Genomic DNA, 17,703 nt, shown 5'->3' with positions numbered 1-17,703 from the left:
GTATAACCTTGGGGTCATGACCCCATGTGGGGTCGCCTAAAAAAAATTTCATTTATCTCTTTTGCACAATTAAAAAAACAATACATAATATCACCAAAATAGATATGCAGTGCAGGAAGAAGCAGAAAGCTTAAAGAGATTAAATAATTATTGTTCTTTTTCAAATTAAAGCAGAATTAAGTAACTTGCACTTAGCGCTCCCCCTAAAGGTCCCTTTTGGTTACATCACTGTAGTAACAACTCTGCACTCCACCCCACAGCTACATGCGCACCTTTGCTCTCCCAAGACGGTAGCAACCAATCACTGAAAAATCCTAATACAACAGTGACACTAAGGGTGCGTTCACACATATAGTCCCATGTGACCATGTGAAAAGTATGAAGAAGAGAGACAAGTAAAATAAATTAATGATGTGGGAGTAATACGGAAGGGAGTGTGGAAATGTGTGTGATGTGATGTGTTTGTGTGCTGACAAAGCGGCTCTGAAAATGGACGAGTAGACGGTTTAGACAGGTAGATGGATGGATGGATGGATGTTTGTGTGTGTGCTGCCTGATGGAGCGCTGGGTTGCGAGTGTGTGCATGCCTGTTGCTGCAACGACAGTGTGTGATTGCTGTGTGTTGCTGCTGAGCTGTCACTGCATGGAGTTGCTCCGTTCCTCGGACAAAGGTCTTCTCTCACTTTTTTTTTTGCTGGCTCCGCCACAACGTAAGTTTGAGAAAAGTGAATTTGTAAACAACCGTGTGCAGCCACAGGGCTGGTCATAATCTAGCATTAGTTTGTATTGGGCTGCCATAAAGCAGTACGTCTTGCCATCGGGTCGGACGCAGGGAAAGTTGCAAGTGCTGTTTTCTGGCCAGAGACAGCAGGGGGAGATGAAAGACCCCCAATCATTCCATAAACACTTGCATTACCCTCACAGGGACTACGAGAAGAATTTATTAAGGTGAAAAAGTTACTTAGTTCTGCTTTAAAACACCACACCAACTGTATTCTATACTTACATTTTCTCAAATAAAATGCAGTATAAAAATATCTGATCTGCCGCAAATTGCCACTTTGTGCACTAATTCTGGCAACTCTGTCTTTGTAACACAATATAACAAAATGATGTAAAAAAACTAATTTCAAGATAAAAAAAAAATCCTGGGGTCGCCAGAAATGTGCAATATAAAAATGGGGTCACAACAAGAAAAAGGATGAAAACCAATGAGCTAAACACAGATTTGTGAGCCTGTTAAAAAGAACACATGTGCAGGTGGTTGGTAGTAAGTCGTTAGAAGATAATAGAAGAGTTACACACATGGGTCTTCCTCTGAGGTGGTTTTCCTCTCATGAAGGCGTGTGGCAGGCCGTTTTCAGGGCGAGCTTCACCATCACTGGCCTCGTCGTAACTTTCAAACTCACTGGAGCTCCAGTCATTGTCCATGGAGCTTCTACGGCCTCCCTCCTCACCCAGTTCCACATCATCGTAGATCATCTCATCTGGGTCTGAGTGAATCACAAGGACAAACATAAGGAGAAAAATCACATTACCGGTAGTTTGTATGTGACATCACTCAAGCTCTGAAGTAAGGCTGCAACAATGAATCAATAAAATGGATAAAAATCGACTATTAAAAGCATTGGCAACAAATTTCATTGTTGGTTCGTTACATCATATGATTTTTGTCACTGACCGTGATGTGGACCCGTTTTGAGTGTGCGCGCCACAAGTGTTTGTGTGTGGGCGCAGGAGTGTTTGCGTGTGTGTGCGCACAAGTGTGTGTGTGCACAAGTGTGTGTGTGCAAGCACCAACTTTTGTGTATGACCTGTGTGCGCGAGCGTTGGTTTGTGCGTGAGAGACACTTTTATTTCAGTTTAATGAGCTTAACCTTAACTTGCCAGGAGGAAATCTTTTAAAATAAACAAACACACAAACAAACAAACCAATATTTCTGCCTAAATTAAGAACATTTAGAGTAATCACAAAAGATTATGAAGATTATAAACACCATTAAGTTAAAGAATAGAAAGTTTAATGCTAAACAGAAAGTAAAAGTAAAGGTACAAACCGGTATTAGAGTCGGAGTTCTCTAAAGGAACGTCATCATAAATCACTTCATCTGGACCTGAAGCAGTAAACACACAATTAAAACAACTTAAGAATGTTTTCTCACACCAGCTGTATGCACAACTATCAGGTTGTACAGTGCTGGAGATAGGATCTGAAGGAACGATGTACTAAGTGTACTTCCTGAAGAGAATAGGGAAGGAAGTATCTTGGAATGCGGTTGTGTCAAAAAAAAACAAACTACAAAACCACCACCCATGCTGCTTTTTGCTATATTACAAAGAGATATTTACAGTATTCTGCTGAGAAATGTTTCAGTTTAATAAATCAATCCTTACTTTCCATCCATGCAGTGTTGGCAGGATCTGATGCCCATTTAGCGAGGGCATCCTCTTCTCTGATAGGTGGATAATCCTCACTGAAAACACTGAAATGAGAAGAAACAAAGGTGCAAATTTAAAATATTATTTCTTGTCAGAATGAAGTAGGAAAAAATAGGAATTATACACTGTAATCTGCATAATGATATGTGCTATAGTTTTACAGTGGAGGTAGTTGTCATAATTTAGTAATTCTTAAATTGACAGCCAGGGCCCCTGGTAGGCTATAGAGCAGCAGACATGGGCAACTGGGGGCTCGGGGGCCACATGTGGCTTTTTGTCTAATTTTGTGCGGCCCCCAAAAGGTACACAAAGAAAAATGACCCCAATATCACACAAAATGACATAAAAATATACAAGATGACAACAAAAATACACAAAAACAACAGAAATATTAACAAAATGACATTAAAAAAACACTAAATGAGAGAAAAGTCAACTAAATGATTTGAAGAAGACACAATCAACGACAAAAATAAAGAAAATGACGACATAAAATCACAACATATAAAAACAGAAAAGATATAACTTATCAAGAAATTACTACAAAAATCAAGCAATTAAAATTCACAGCAATTGCATTTCAACCAGTTTTAAATATCTTGGTATCATATTTTGATAAGATTGAAACCTCAGGATTTTAGTGAGACATCTGGGAATGGCTGCCATGAATTTAATACTTTCATTTCCATAATTTACAGCAGATTTAAAGACACAAAGAGAAATATGTTTGACATGGTGTGCAGTATGTAGCTTACCTGTCAGCGGGTACATTGCCAGATACAATCATTGTCACTGAAAAAAGGAAAAAGAAAGAAATTGCACAAAGAAAACAAGACGATTAACTGAAAAATTACTGACAAACTGAGTGACTGATCTCTACAGAATTAAGTAATGTCAGGTGATACTTTTTAGAGACGAATCCTTGTGTGATGTCTAAATCACATACTGTGTGATTTTTCACACAGCCACACGAGAGCAGTGTTGCTTCCAACAAATCACATGATTTATTTTTCAGGCAATTTACTTCTCTTTTGTGCCACTTTCAATTCCATCTCATAAGGTCACATGTAATAGTAATTTTCTTTTCTACCTTCTACCTTCTTCTCTAACCTGTCACATAACATGTCATGGATGGAATAGTAATGACTTCTTACATTACAGAATTTTCATACGAGTCAATCATTGTAAAAATGATCACACACTTGTACCCATTCCCAACACTTCTACTGAAAGCTTCATGAGTCCCAATGCAGTGAGACCTCAGTATGATAATTACAGTGCAATCACAAGCCTGAACCCAGTCAGAGTCACATTCAAAGGGAAGTTGGAAAATCATCACCGCCAACACAGAGCTATGGGGAGGGCTAAATTTAGTGCCTGTTTCCTTGTGGCAAGCAAAAAAAAAAAGAAAAAAGAGGAAAAGAAAAGAGAGGCTTCAAAACGAATAGAGAACATTTGTGAGCCTTAGCTTTGTATATCCATACTTTGGTGTAGTAGAAAGAAACAGTAAAGCTTTGTTTCTTAGTTTTGTGATCCTCGTTTAAAAGGGTCAGTATCATGAAAAATTCACTTCATAATGGTTTTGCTACAGTGATAAACATTCCTTTAGCCTCATTCAGAGGGTCAAAGTTGAAAAACTTCTGTTTCCTCCCTCCTTTGTTATTCCACATTTTGTAAAAAGTCAGCTCTAAACGGGCGAGTTGGATTTTTTTCGCGTTGTGACATTACAACGCGGAAACTCCTCCTCCTGACAATCCTCGCTCCTCCTACCCTACACAAGAATGTGAGCTCCTCCCTCTCAAACTACCTCATAGCTAAAACAAACATAGCGAACGCAGGTTGATATTACAGTTAATATCTTTACGTTCAGTATATACATGATCCGGTATATGGATTAAGCGAAAAGCGCTCACAATCAGTTTTACTGATAGCCATTATGCCAACTTTATGGAATGGTCTGACGTGTGTGACCCAATGCAATGCAGCAGTAGGAGAAAACAATGGACTATCATCTTAAATTGACGATTCCTGAGACAAGATTTGGTGCGGGTGTTTGAAACAGCTGACTCAGCTGATAGTTGAGAGTTTACTTTCCTGCAACGCAGCGCGAGCAGTGACAATCAGTTCCATTTTTAGTAGCCGTTATACCGCCTCTTATCGCTTTTATGGGATGATCTGACTTCTTTATGACCCAATGCAATGCAGCGGTTGGACAAAACAAATTGTCTATTTCTGTGGTCAGTAGAGGGGAGGAGGAGAAGGAAGACTGTTAATGATTTACTCTCCTGTTGCTGTGATAAACACACATGCTGAAGCAGTGTGTGTGTGTTCACGCCTAGTCATGCATATGCATGAAGGCCCCCAAAAAAGCGCTCGGAAAACGACTTCTCAGAAAAAATAAAACTCCAGAAAACAGGCGAGTTTGAGAAAATAAACCTCAAATACTATGTTGTTGGGGTTTTTTTTAGAACAAATGGAGATGGGTGAAAAATAGCATAACACTGGACCTTTAAGGGATTATAATTGTTTTGTTTCATGACTGAATTTAACAAATATGCTTTCTGATACCTTACCTTCTTCATCCATTGACAGATGTCGAATAATGACCGGTGTGGTATAAGCTGGCATTATAAGTGGTATACTGGAAGGGGTTGCATAGCCACATGGCACGGGCACAGAGTATCCTGACATGGGAGTCTGGGGGCTGCCGTGTACATGCTGTCCCTCTCCTTCTGTGAGCTCGGTGGGCGAGGAAGCGGAAACAGAGGATTCCTGCTGTGCTTCCAGTTGAAGAGGAGTTATATCAATCACCGAGTAGGGGTTGACTTTGCCCTTGGAGGTGGTAACAGGAGCTTCCTCTGAAGGCTGAGGTTCTTCAATGGATGAACATAGAATAGAACATAGAGCACAAAAATGTAACCACATTTAGAACTGAACTATTAGGGGTGTGTATTGCCTGGGATCTGGCGATACGATTAGTATCTCGATAAAAAGGTCACGATACAATATGATATATCCCGATATTAAAGTACAAGGCGATTATTGCGATTTTTGAAATATATATATATGACTTAAGAAACAACTAATCTGTAAATGTGCACACCTTCATGGGAACATAATGTATAAAATACATTTTATTGACATATTTTACACTCAAAACATTGGATTTAACATGCCATAAAAATAACACACAATCTGCCTATGGCTTTTAAACCAACTTTGACTTCAGTGCAACATGACTTTAGTGCAACTTAACTGAGGTATGTACCTAGAACAACAAATAAATGCAGAGTTAGTACTGTAAAGTTATTACTTTCTTTTTAGATTTTATTGAAAAAAACACAAGCTGGTCAACATTTCCAGGTTTCAGTGCACTTATTTGTGCAGTTACAATGTCTCCTGCAGTGGAAAAGACTTCCCTGGTTAAATAAAAGTTAAAAAAAAATAAATATAAGGAAAATATAAGGAAAGCATCTTATGACGACTTTCATGTGTCCTTCTGGTCTCTAGAGAGAACTCGCAGGTTGGCCTATAGGAACTCATAGGAATACATCAATGCAATCACCTCTGAGGAAGACTGGCAGTTGACAGTCGAAACATGTCAGGAGATAAATTTGCCTGAAAAACCTTGTCCGAATAGACAAAACCTTAACATATAGGTACTATAGGTGTTGCATTAAACAAGTATCCGTCTCAATAAAATATACAGAATATATACAGTAGATACTTTAAGAAAAGTTATATAACATTTAATTAGGTGTCTTATTTTGGGGTGGGCGGGTGGGTGAGTGAGTTAGTCTCCAGTTGTCAAAAGAGAAAATGCCTTAGTTCAGCCATAATTATGGGTTAGTGGTTACACACCTGTTTTTAAAGCCTCTCCCTGTGTGTCATCATTAAGAGGAGGGGGTGGAGGCAGAGGTGATGATAAATTTCCCTGTCTGTCACTGATCCCCTCGGTAACAGCTGTGGACGATGGGCTAATGGTGACCGATGTTTCTGAGTGTGACGGAGGACTGTTGGTTAGGAGAGAAGGTGCTGGGGAGACCTGATCATCGGGGTGACACCCTGCAGTGTTGTCCTGTCTTTGATCCATTCTTAATGGGACGTCAGGAGGTGGAGGTGCAGGAAGAGGACATTCGACCTCAGCAGTGTCATCGCCGCTGTCATCAAAGTCAAACGGCTCTCCCTCGTCTTCATCCACAACAAACACTGGAGACAGAGAAATGAGATGTTGATTGCTGAATGGTTAAGTTTACCCAGTCTCAATATTATAATAGAATAATAATATAGAATAAAAGGAGGAGTCTGCAGCTGGCGCTCTTTTATAGGTTCCCATCAGAGGTCAGACTGTCAGGTTTAATTTGTTAAGTTTTAAAATATTAAAATAATGTCCACAGCAATAAGTAACACAGCCTTTAAGATGTAAAAGTTTATTTAATATTCTATTTAACATGTAAATAAAAAAGTAATTTACCAGTTGATGGTCACATGACATCATGTTTGCACTGGATGTGAAAGTGTGCAAATACCCATGAGAGGGAAAGAGTAAAGACACAATGTATTGTGATGAAAATGTTATTTTTCTGCCTTAAAGAGCCCATTCTATGACTAGTCAACTAGGCACACACGGCAATATTATTTTCACTTTGTTTATGTCTTGTTGTACATTTGAAATATGTAATTTAAGACCAAAATATTATATGTTAAAGTGCAGAGTTGACAACATAGCTTTTGTGTTGTTCAATTTTTAGTTTTCACGGTGTTCCACAATGATTTTCTACTGCTGTGAAGAAATAAATGCTTGTGGACAACGGCACGAGATGTGAAGTCCTTTTTGAGCCGACCACAAGTACCTACGGAGTATACTTCCTTTCTTTTTTGAGCAGTACGTTTTGTAAGACCTTTTAAGAGTCAAAAAGGCTGAAATTTGTTTTCATGCTTTTATCACCAGCCGTTAAGATTACTGTAACTCTCTTTTTACTGGACTACCCCAAAAGTAAAAAAAACAAACAAAAAAACTATAGCTTATCTAGAACTCTTATCTAGTTAAGCATATTCCCCCTCCACTCTGCATTGGCTAACAGTGTCTTTTAGAATCAATTTTAAGTTATTTTAACAGTTTTTAAAGCTGTAAATGGCCTTGCTCCTCCATACATCACAAACCTTCTCTTGTTTTAGATCCCTCATATCCTTGACTGCCTCACTTCTAAATGTCCCACATGTGACCCACACCTGCAGCAGGGAGAGCGCTTTCTGTTTTTATGGCCCTAAACCCTGGAACTCAACCCCCCTCCATATTAGATCATCCAGTTCCACTGATGTTTTTAAAAGAAAACTAAAGACACATCTTTTTCATTTGGCTTTTAACACGCGATAGTCCTCATTTTGTTATTTTATTGGCTCTGTCTCCAATGACTATTTTATTTCTTTACACTGTGCTCTTTATTGATCTCTGCTGTCTGTCTGTTCTTGCAAAGCACTTTAGGCTACATGTCATATGTATAAAAGATGCTATAGAAGTAAATAAAGTTGAGTTGTTCATTTTCTGAATTTCTGATTAAGCATGACCAAGTTAAGTTACTCAATCATACCAATATAGTCTAATAAATTAACCAGAATAAATACAGTCTATTAAAGCTGCAGTATGTAAGTTAGTTTTGGCATCATTTGGTCAAAAATCCATAATCATCTTTGAGCATATTGTAATCCAAAGTGTTCTGAGTGGACATTGAATCTCATCTCCTTCTCTCTGTCCTGTAAATGAAGTTTAGAAATACAGGAGTGTGACAAAACGAGTGCTCCATGGGCTGTTTTGAGCATTACTATTGGCTACTCCACTGAAGTCAGGGCGCGTTCACGTACTATATTAGACAACAGTTACACAGCAAATCAAGTGGAAAAAGACAGACCGACGTGGGGAAACAACAGTTTAAAGGCACAAACATGTTCGGGAAGAACAGACCACATTGCGTCCTCACAGATCTCCGTGACTTCGGTTTCAAAACAGAGCTGCGAGAGGATTCTACAAACTGCAGCTTTAATTGAATGCACTTGAACTTTTTTAACTATGACCATATCTGATTTGCTGTTTCTTTTTTATGTATAAACAGCCAAAAACAAACTTTCGAGTTGATTTTTCAAAAACGTGAAAAATCAGTGCCAGAGAATATATTTAAAGACAGTAACATTAAAATTTTTGTATTAGGGTGGAGCAGCACATATGATGATCTCTCTCCTGCAGCTACAAGGACCAAGATCAAATCAACCCTAACCCAGGGGAAAGTTTAGTCCTTGGGCTGTCAAACCCAAAAAGCCTCACCACACACAGACTTATAATTTAGGTGCACGTCGACTACAGTGGTGTTAGATCCTAGAGGGAGTTTAGCATCATGGCACCACATCAGCTGCTTTTCCTTGTAGCAGATAAAAAGTAGGACATGATAACAAGATACAGCTCGTGTTCAAAGGGATTGGAGTCAAATCAGCGCTTTCAGCTGGTAGCAGACAGGAAGAGAACAACAAATACCTTTCTATTTCCAACTCTGTAATTAGGCCGGCAGGAAAAAGAGAGTTGTTATTTGTTATTTTCAACACAGGAGTACAGTTTGAGATTTAATGCGAGATTTTAGATCTGATGAACAAAGAGGGGACAACAAAAAAAGAGAGAGTTCGAGGAATTATGTGAATCGGCAAAACACAGGATCAGCTTTCAATAGTAGCTTCTGTGTTTGAGAGTTTTGCTGTTTTTAAACTTAATAAAAATATAACAAATAGGTTTTTCAATATATTTGCAAAGAAAATCCTAGTCATACCATCGTTTGTAGTTTATCTACTAGAAATATTTGGCTTCAAGCTAATCAGTGACATCCTATATTTGACATTACAGCTCATAAATACCTTAAATTCTTTGAACATTTTCCCTGCTAAAAAAAGCAGAGCTGCATTACCTCAAAACCCAAAACCCTCTCTCATTTCCCTCTAGCAATTCCAAAGAAAACAGAAAATTCCATCTTTGAATGAGTTCTGGTTTGGGAGGGGCTCCTCCTCCCCCGCTCCACCCACCCACCCACCCACAGCCGAAATAGCTCAGTTGGGAGAGCGTTAGACTGAAGATCTAAAGGTCCCTGGTTCGATCCCGGGTTTTGGCATTTTGACTGCTTTGACTACTTCACCTTGTTTACATTTACAAAGTTGATAAGGCTTGGCCAGTTAATGATAAAGACGGAATACTACTTTGACATACATTTAATATTTACACTAAGGCAGCACAAAAACAATAGAAATTGTAAAACCATCGTGCACAAAACATTGTCAAGACTAAATTAAAAACAAAAATGCGTAATCTTTTGCTCATTTCAAGTTTAGGGGATGTTTGTTCAGCAAAACCAAGAGGTTCCTGGATTACAGTAATTGTGTGCATTAAAATGCTAGTCCATCAAAACCCTGAAGTAGCTAAGACATTGGCCACGTTTACATGGGCGCTTTAATTCCTCTTTAAAGCAGAATAGAAGTTAATTCCTCTTTAAACTCTGTAAACACTTAATTCCTAATGCTAATTTATTTCCAAATTAAACTTAAATCCAAATGAAGTAGCTGGTTTAATTCTAAATTAGATAATTCCTCTTTCTTGTAAACACTTAACTTGCTGATACCGCTTTAAGATAATTCGGGTCAACTTGCGGCGATGACGCGCTGGTGACGACCGAAGTTTTACTGGGCTTTTTACCGGTGATTAGCTGCTATCTCCCTTCCGCTCCACAGTCCAAACTGAAACCGTGTGTTATTGTCCAGCTGCAGCTTCAAAACTACAATCAAAATAAAAGTGAAAACAGTTCTCATGTGTGGTCTTCTGTGTTATAGCCGACAATAAAAGGTTTGTTGTGTGTTTTTCCTGATAGTTTGCCCACTGACCAATCGGAGCCCTTCCCAACCCCCAGACCTAAAGCGGAATTAAATAAAGCCCAATAAACCTGTTTTCCATGTAAACCTCAATTCGGGAATTACTATTTCCATGTAAAAACACGAAGCAGAATACTTTTATTCCAAATGATTTAATTCGGAATAACTAATTCCGAATTTTAAAAAAAATCACGTAACTATGGCCAGTGTCTTTGAAGTCTCTCATAGCAGTGTAGGAAGCTCTAGTCCAAACCATTAGTAAAACTCCCTCTGGCACTGATAAGTACCCGGTAGTTGTTTTACGAGTCCGAGTGTGAGGCAGCAGTCTGTGACTGATGGTTCGGGTCACCATAGTGACCCCATGGTCATGCCTGAATCTGTAAAGAGGCAACCAGGAAACAAAGATGTTATCTGTTTGTTTCCATCAGTGAACTGCAGCACAATTGGGTGCAAACTGCCTCTCTCTCTGTGAGGGTCATACAAAACACTTGATAACACCAGAATGCAGCATAGTTTGTATTTAGCCAGACCACAAAACAGAGCTGTGGCCAGATGAGGTCATAGAGAGTTTGCAGGATTGGCTTGTATTCCACCAAATACAGTGCAAATGTGACAATACTCACAAACATATTCTTGCAATAACCCTGTGTTAAAATATTGTAAATAAGGTTTATCATATTTTGTGGGTTGTTATTGTGTGCAAATGTGGCATAAACACACACCATGTATTTGTTGTCAAATCATAATGAAAACATGGAAAATGCATGTCCACGTAATAGAGCTTTTCAAATGAGTCATTGGGTTACGATCTGCAACAATATCACCTTGGCAACAAAGCAAGTGAATGGCTAGCTCGAGATGAAGTGTTTCTCTGGTGTGGAGGCTCTGTCTGTGTGTGTGTGTGTGTGTGTGTGTGTGTGTGTGTGTGTGTGTGTGTGTGTGTGTGTGTGTGTGTGTGTGTGTGTGTGTGTGTGTGTGTGTGTGTGTGTGTGTGTGTGTGTGTGTGTGTGTATTCAGTCTGTTACTGAGGCAGATTGTTTGTCATTCAAAGTAGCACAGCTCACTCCCTCATTTCTCTGCCCCAACACTCCTCAATGGAGAGGAATTTGGGTTGTTTTCTAACGCTGTCTCGCATCAACAGGCAAACAAGTGACCCAGTCACGACATGACCCACAGAAGCTAGCTGCTGAATCTAGAGGCCAACTACTGTATATTCACATTAATAAATTAAAATTACAAGTTATGCCATCACACTAAATGTAAGGCATTGCATTAAACATTACGGCCACTTTTACCATAAGTGGCTATTAGTAGTTATTCCCTTTTGACACAACGTTCACATTTACATGCCTTTCCAGAAAGTCTCTAAAATAATTACCCATATTGGTCTGCCACTTCAAGACCAGGTAAAATAACATGTGTGGAACTCAAGGCACATTGGCCAAATCCAACAAAAATCATGATGTAAATCACTATAAAGTTTAGTTCGAGATGTCTCAGTCCATTCAAATAAAAAAAAATGCATGTCACTCCCCAAAATAAACGAGGGCTTGTAATTTCTTATTGTTACACAATTTCCGTCATTTTTTAAAGTCAAATTCTTTGCCATAACTCTTTTTTTTTTAATCCTGCAGTTTTGCCCAAATAACTCCTCAAATTAAAATAGCAATGTCGACACAAAAATGATGAACAAATTCTAGGACTTCTGATGTACGAGATCCTGGAATTACAAATATCTGACTTCATGTTTTACACCCAGGAAATTGCCAAGTAACTTAAATACATTTTTTAGTAGCAAAAATTCATAATTGAGTACAAAAATGTTGAAACTGCACTTTTACCCCAAAAAATCTCTATTTTTTTGCTACAAATAATCAGTGACAGTGATGTCCTATCTTTGACAATAACACAGCTCATAAATACCTTAAATTCTTTGAACATTTTCCCTGTTAAAAAAAGCTGAGCTACATTACCTCAAAACCCTCTCTCATTTCTCTCCATTTTTGCATGAGTTCCGGTTGAGGAACTGCTGGGCGGGGCTACTCTTCCCCCCTCCTCCCTCCCATAGCCGAAATAGCTCAGTTGGGAGAGCGTTAGACTGAAGATCTAAAGGTCCCTGGTTCGATCCCGGGTTTCGGCATTTTGACTTCTTTGCTGCTCTGTTTACATTTTCACAGTTGGTAATTAGTAGTCCCCAGAGTTTAACAGCATGAAGGACTTTATTATAGATACAACAATGGATTCAGTGAATGAGATTGTGTATGTGTACACAGAAAGAGTCTTGGCTAGTTCATGGTAAAGACAAAATAGTAGTTTGACATACATTAAATGTTGGCACTAAGGCAAAAAAATAGAAAGTGTAAAACCATCAAATTAAATTAGCATTAGGAATTAAGTGTATACAAGGTCAGATTAAAGAAGAATCAACTTTTATTCTGCTTTAAAGAGGAATTTAAGCTTCCATGTAAACGTGGCCATTGTCTTTTAAGTCTCTCATAGCAGTGTAGGAGGCTCTAGTCTAAACCATTAGTAAAACTCCCTCTGGCACTGACAAGTACCCAGTTGTTGTTTTACGAGTCTGAGCGTGAGGCAACAGTCTATGACTGGTTCAGGTCACCAGAGTGACCCCATAGTCATGTACAATGTACAGAGACAACCAGGAAACAGCCGAAATAGCTCAGTTGGGAGAGCGTTAGACTGAAGATCTAAAGGTCCCTGGTTCGATCCCGGGTTTCGGCATTTTGACTTCTTTGCTGCTCTGATTGCTCGGCCGACAACCTACACTTTAACAGCGTATCCATCTTCAACGGTGATATACTGACCTTCAGGGGGTGGGGGAGGAAACTCTTCCACGTCCATGCTTTTAGCTCTGCTCTGCTTCTCAGTCTAGAGCAGTTTGAGAGTCAAATATGATGCCACACATTCCTAGGGTAAAAGATGACACGTCAAAAACAGTAAAATATGGCAAGCTGACACATATGAGAAATTTCAAACTCTTTGATGTAGCTCTGAAAGGAACCATAACCACTAAAGTGTATTGTAGTTGGTGCAACATTAAATAACTAGTTTTAATGGGCACTGACAACTTCAAAGTAAACCCCCCCAAACAAACATTACATTAATAAAAAAAAAAATGGTTTATTTTGTGCAATGTTATGGTTAGAGTGAACATTACTCACTCTTTACTAAGCAGCCAAGTCACACTTATTATTCCTGACTGCTAAATTGAAAAAAACACCAGTGATGGAGAATGGCAGTATGGTCAAGGTTTGCTATGTTATAAATTACACACAATGAACCAACGCTAATTTGGACAAACTGAAGGCAGGATGAACACAAAGAAGCCCCTGTAGAGTTCTTGTGGTCTGTTGACACTGCCATGGTTGTTCTAAATGACACATGCTAGCTGTGGGGGTGTGTGCATTGTCATGGGTACAATTGACATGATGACCATAGTAAAGAAGAATAGATGATACCCTCAAATGCAACCAAGATGACAACATGGTTGCAGTTACTGATGTGAAGCCAAATGATCTTTTTTTTATAAATATTAATGTAGTTTTTTTGGTTTTAATGTGATTAAGAGCCTAACTCATGGAAAATATGACAGGCAATTGCTTTAACTTTAGCATCAACAAAAATCCAAAGCAACCTTAGAATCAGTCAAATAAAGTAAAGAGCAAAATGTAAATCAAATAACTTATTTAATTACTAATGAAATAAATTCAGGTGAAATATCAATAACAAATCAGAATCAGAAATACTTTCATAATTCCAGGGGGAAATGTGTTTTGTTACAGTGGCTCCAGTAGAAATGATAACAGCAGTGAATATAAACATAGCAAGGGATACATATATAAATAAAAAGTAAAAGTAAAAAAGAATGAAGTAAACAGAGACCAAGACAATGATTATATTAACAAGAATAAGAATTTAATATTAAATAATGATTAAATATGAATATTCAGGATTAAATAGGATGAAGGTGTGAAAGCCACATACTATCAGCAGGTGGAGAAATAAGTCTTTTGGTAATATGAATGAACTAAAACCATGCATGTGTCATATGCCATTGTCTTTATTTTAACCTGTATGTCTGTGTGTGGTGAACATTTTGTAAGGGGTGGGTGTTTTTAACCTTGTAAATGCATTTTCAGCTGCATTTTATGTATGAAAATAGCTTTTTATAAATAAAGACCGACTGATTGATTGATGTTATAACCACCTTGGATCAGTACCGTTACATTTTAGTATCATTCGACAGTAAAACTGATATCCAACTAGAAATGGAAATAAATCCACCAGCTGTTTCATAGTAGCGATATATTCTATGAAGTTTGCCTAGCTAAAGCTTCTGTCTGGGCATAACACATACCAAGGCTTCTACAGCCTCTGTTGAAGAGATTTTGAGACTACAAAGAAACAGGAAATGACCAGGCCCAATGCACACATTATCATCTCCAGAAAATCCAGATGCACTTCTGCTGTCATTTATTATTATCGTCCTGGCCTATGGTTCTCTCAGTTTATACACATCTACTGCAAATAGTTTTCATATACAGCTGAGTTAAACTATTAGTTTGAAATTGCCACATCCTCATTTAATCAAGAAATATTGTAGGCAACAAAAAACTGAGGTTTAAATCTGATGAACTACGGCCGGGCGCAGGGAACATCTCCCCATCGAATAGTACGTACCACCTTCCCGAAAATTCAGTGAAATGACTCCGTTCCACCGTGTAAAACAAATGAAATTGTGCGACTTAAAATCATAATCTACGTTGAATTGCCTTTAAAACGTTATATCACACGACTATGTTCCAATAAATTTAGAAATTACCGAGAGGCTCTTGACATCCGCTCATAGAATGTCCATGTCAAATTACAACCCGATTCAACAAGCATTAACGGAGGAGTAGTCAGTTGAAGAATGGGGTCGCCTGGCTTCGCCGTGGCACAAACGGAGTAATGAGCCCCATTCATATATTGGTATGTGTCAATGATTTGGTACCACCAACTGTCGCAATATTTCACTCACAAATAAATGAAAAAACAACTGTAAAGTAAATTGCCTAAAAAAGGAGTGAAAATTGTGCGAGGCATAATTGTAATCTAGGTTGAATTATCTTTGAAACGATATATCACAACACTATGTTCCCGTAAATTTGGAAATTACCGGAAATGGGGGCTGGGCCTCCTACCCTATTTAAAAAAAAAAAAAGGGCTCAGAGGTTCTCATCATATTCATTCATAGAGTATTCACACCAAACTGCATTCCGATCTAACAAGAACTAACGAAGGAGTAGTCATTTGAAAAATTGGGACCCCCGGGTTCCCCCTGGCGCCCCCGTGACCCATTTATATATTGGTATGTGCCAATGATTCGGTCGTAATATTTGACTCGCAAATAAATGAGAAATCAACTTTTTTTTTTTTTTTTTTTTGGGCCCCAAATCAAAAATCGGGCTCCGAGCGTCGATGCGTACACATCCATAGATTACCAAATTTCATCCTGATCCGTTCATGAATAACAGAGGAGTAGCGATATTAACTAGTGTACACAACACCAAGAACAAGCAGAAGAACAAAGTGAGTGGCGTTTTGAGTCCGGTAGCCCGGCCTAATAAAAAATAAAGTCACTCAAAAAACTTTACACTAATGTGTTTGATCTTCTCAGGTAAGAATTTCTTACAACTGATCAAAAAATATTTGTGCAATATGATACAGATAACATCAGCTGTATCTGTGCTGAACAAAAAAAAAATGTGACACTCCTGAGAAATATTTCACAAATTCCAACACTTTACTAGTTGTCATAGGTTGTTGGGGTCAGGGCAGGTTTTTTTCCCCTTAATACAAACCACAAACTTGGGGAAATGTCATTAACATGCTGAGGCAGGAGAGACCTTTGGACCTGCATGGGCTTGAGAGACACAGCATTCCACAGCACGAACAGTTTTGTTTGTGTTTTACAATTTGTATCCAGAGGTGACAGTTTATGTCCAATGTCTCTTGAGAATAGACAGTGTGTGTGTGTGTGTGTGTGTGCTATTTGACTACTTCTTTAGTTCTATACCATCCACTACAGCAAATGACTGTGCCATGACATCATGTTGTGGCATAAAGCAGCCATTGTATTAGTATGCATGTCCTCCCATCTCATTTCTTTCTTTTTTTTTTTTTACCATAAAAACAGAAGTTTTAGCTTTGCATCTAATAAAGCCCATACCACTCCACAAAAGTGCAGTAAAAATACAGAATGACTTACTGTCAAATCTTATTGTTTAGTCTACAAACAATGTAAGATCCCCCATCCAATTCAGAGAGCCTAAACTGGCAATGTGCACGTACAGTGTCAGTGTCTGATGAAAACAGGGTGACTGATAATGCCTGGCCGAGCAGAGACAGATAAGGGTATACATATCCAGAGGACGTCTAAACATTCACACTTGGGACAAATCCTCAGACAGATAGATTTTGAAACAATAATACACTGCAAAGCTGACATTGAAGCCAACTGGTCCAATAACAGAAGAGGAACGATAGGAATTTATATTAGAAAAAGGATACGTGCTAGAGATTTTTAAAGTTGTCTTTAAATATAATAAAGAACAAAGAAGCAACTCTCTCATGTTGTGAGCGCTGACTCAACAAAACCCTCATTGTGTAGCAGGACTTAAGACCAGCCTGGATTTATAGCAACAAAATAAAAACATCCTTAGAAGAAAAGGCCTCACTGATGCATGGTCCATGATTAAATTGAGCTTCATCACAAAGTGCAGACGAAGAGGAAGAGACCGGAAAACAGTTTAGCTGATGACAGACTCATCTCAGCATGTCATTACACGCTGGAGAAGCTACGCACAGCCCTGCAGATCTGGTGTAACAAACTATTTGCTCACCTGTGTATTTGTAATAACCTAGATATGTCTATAAACACGAAGCAATGTAAAATTATGTTTCAGAATAGAGAATGATTTTTTTTTTTTTTTTAAGTAAAAGTCTGTAATCTTAAACTTATAACGTAACAAAATATGAATGACTGATTGAAAAGAAATAAGAAATCCCATTGGAAATGAATTAACAAGCATTTGATATCAGAAGTTGCTACTATGCTGGATTTATAATAGTGTTGGGCGATATGGACAAAAATTCATTTCTCAATATTTTTTTTTCTCAAAATGACGATATATAATAAAAATATTGATATTTTTAACTTAATTAAGTCGTACCAGAAAAATAATTTGAGGTTAAATTTGCAGAAAATTCCACACAGGTACATTTATTAACAAATAACTGCAAAATATGTGCCACTTTCGTCTTTTACTCCTCTAAGGGACAGCACGTGTGAGTAAGTTCTGTGGT

The 17,703-nt window shown here is 38.2% G+C and overlaps 1 protein-coding gene and 3 non-coding genes across 8 annotated transcripts in view; 3 read left to right on the top strand and 1 right to left on the bottom strand.

Annotated features, from left to right (window-relative positions):
• arhgef10 (Rho guanine nucleotide exchange factor (GEF) 10) overlaps positions 1-17,703 on the bottom strand; it is a 63,236-nt gene that overhangs the window by 41,339 nt on the left and 4,194 nt on the right. For 3 of the 5 annotated variants that reach the window (XR_003672789.1, XM_028437623.1, XM_028437624.1), the window contains exons 2-8: positions 13,161-13,263; positions 6,301-6,648; positions 5,013-5,312; positions 3,195-3,231; positions 2,395-2,483; positions 2,058-2,114; positions 1,306-1,493 (exon numbers count right to left, since the gene is read on the bottom strand). Coding sequence is in view for 4 of the 5 variants with exons in the window: in XM_028437623.1 (XP_028293424.1) it covers positions 1,306-1,493; positions 2,058-2,114; positions 2,395-2,483; positions 3,195-3,231; positions 5,013-5,312; positions 6,301-6,648; positions 13,161-13,197 (1,056 nt within the window). In the remaining variant the exon portion in view is untranslated. Of the gene's footprint in view, positions 1-1,305; positions 1,494-2,057; positions 2,115-2,394; positions 2,484-3,194; positions 3,232-5,012; positions 5,313-6,300; positions 6,649-13,160; positions 13,264-17,703 lie in introns of those variants that run through there. The other 2 variants (XM_028437625.1, XM_028437626.1) reach the window with 2 other exon arrangements.
• Positions 9,515-9,587, top strand: trnaf-gaa (transfer RNA phenylalanine (anticodon GAA)). Its single transcript has one exon. It is a non-coding gene; the product is annotated as a tRNA-Phe (tRNA).
• Positions 12,406-12,478, top strand: trnaf-gaa (transfer RNA phenylalanine (anticodon GAA)). Its single transcript has one exon. It is a non-coding gene; the product is annotated as a tRNA-Phe (tRNA).
• trnaf-gaa (transfer RNA phenylalanine (anticodon GAA)) lies at positions 13,005-13,077 on the top strand. The gene has a single exon. It is a non-coding gene; the product is annotated as a tRNA-Phe (tRNA).

This window comes from Gouania willdenowi, chromosome 22 (assembly GCF_900634775.1).
Source record: "Gouania willdenowi chromosome 22, fGouWil2.1, whole genome shotgun sequence".
Lineage (NCBI taxonomy): Eukaryota > Metazoa > Chordata > Actinopteri > Blenniiformes > Gobiesocidae > Gouania > Gouania willdenowi.
This window is presented reverse-complemented; position numbering and strand designations above follow the sequence as displayed.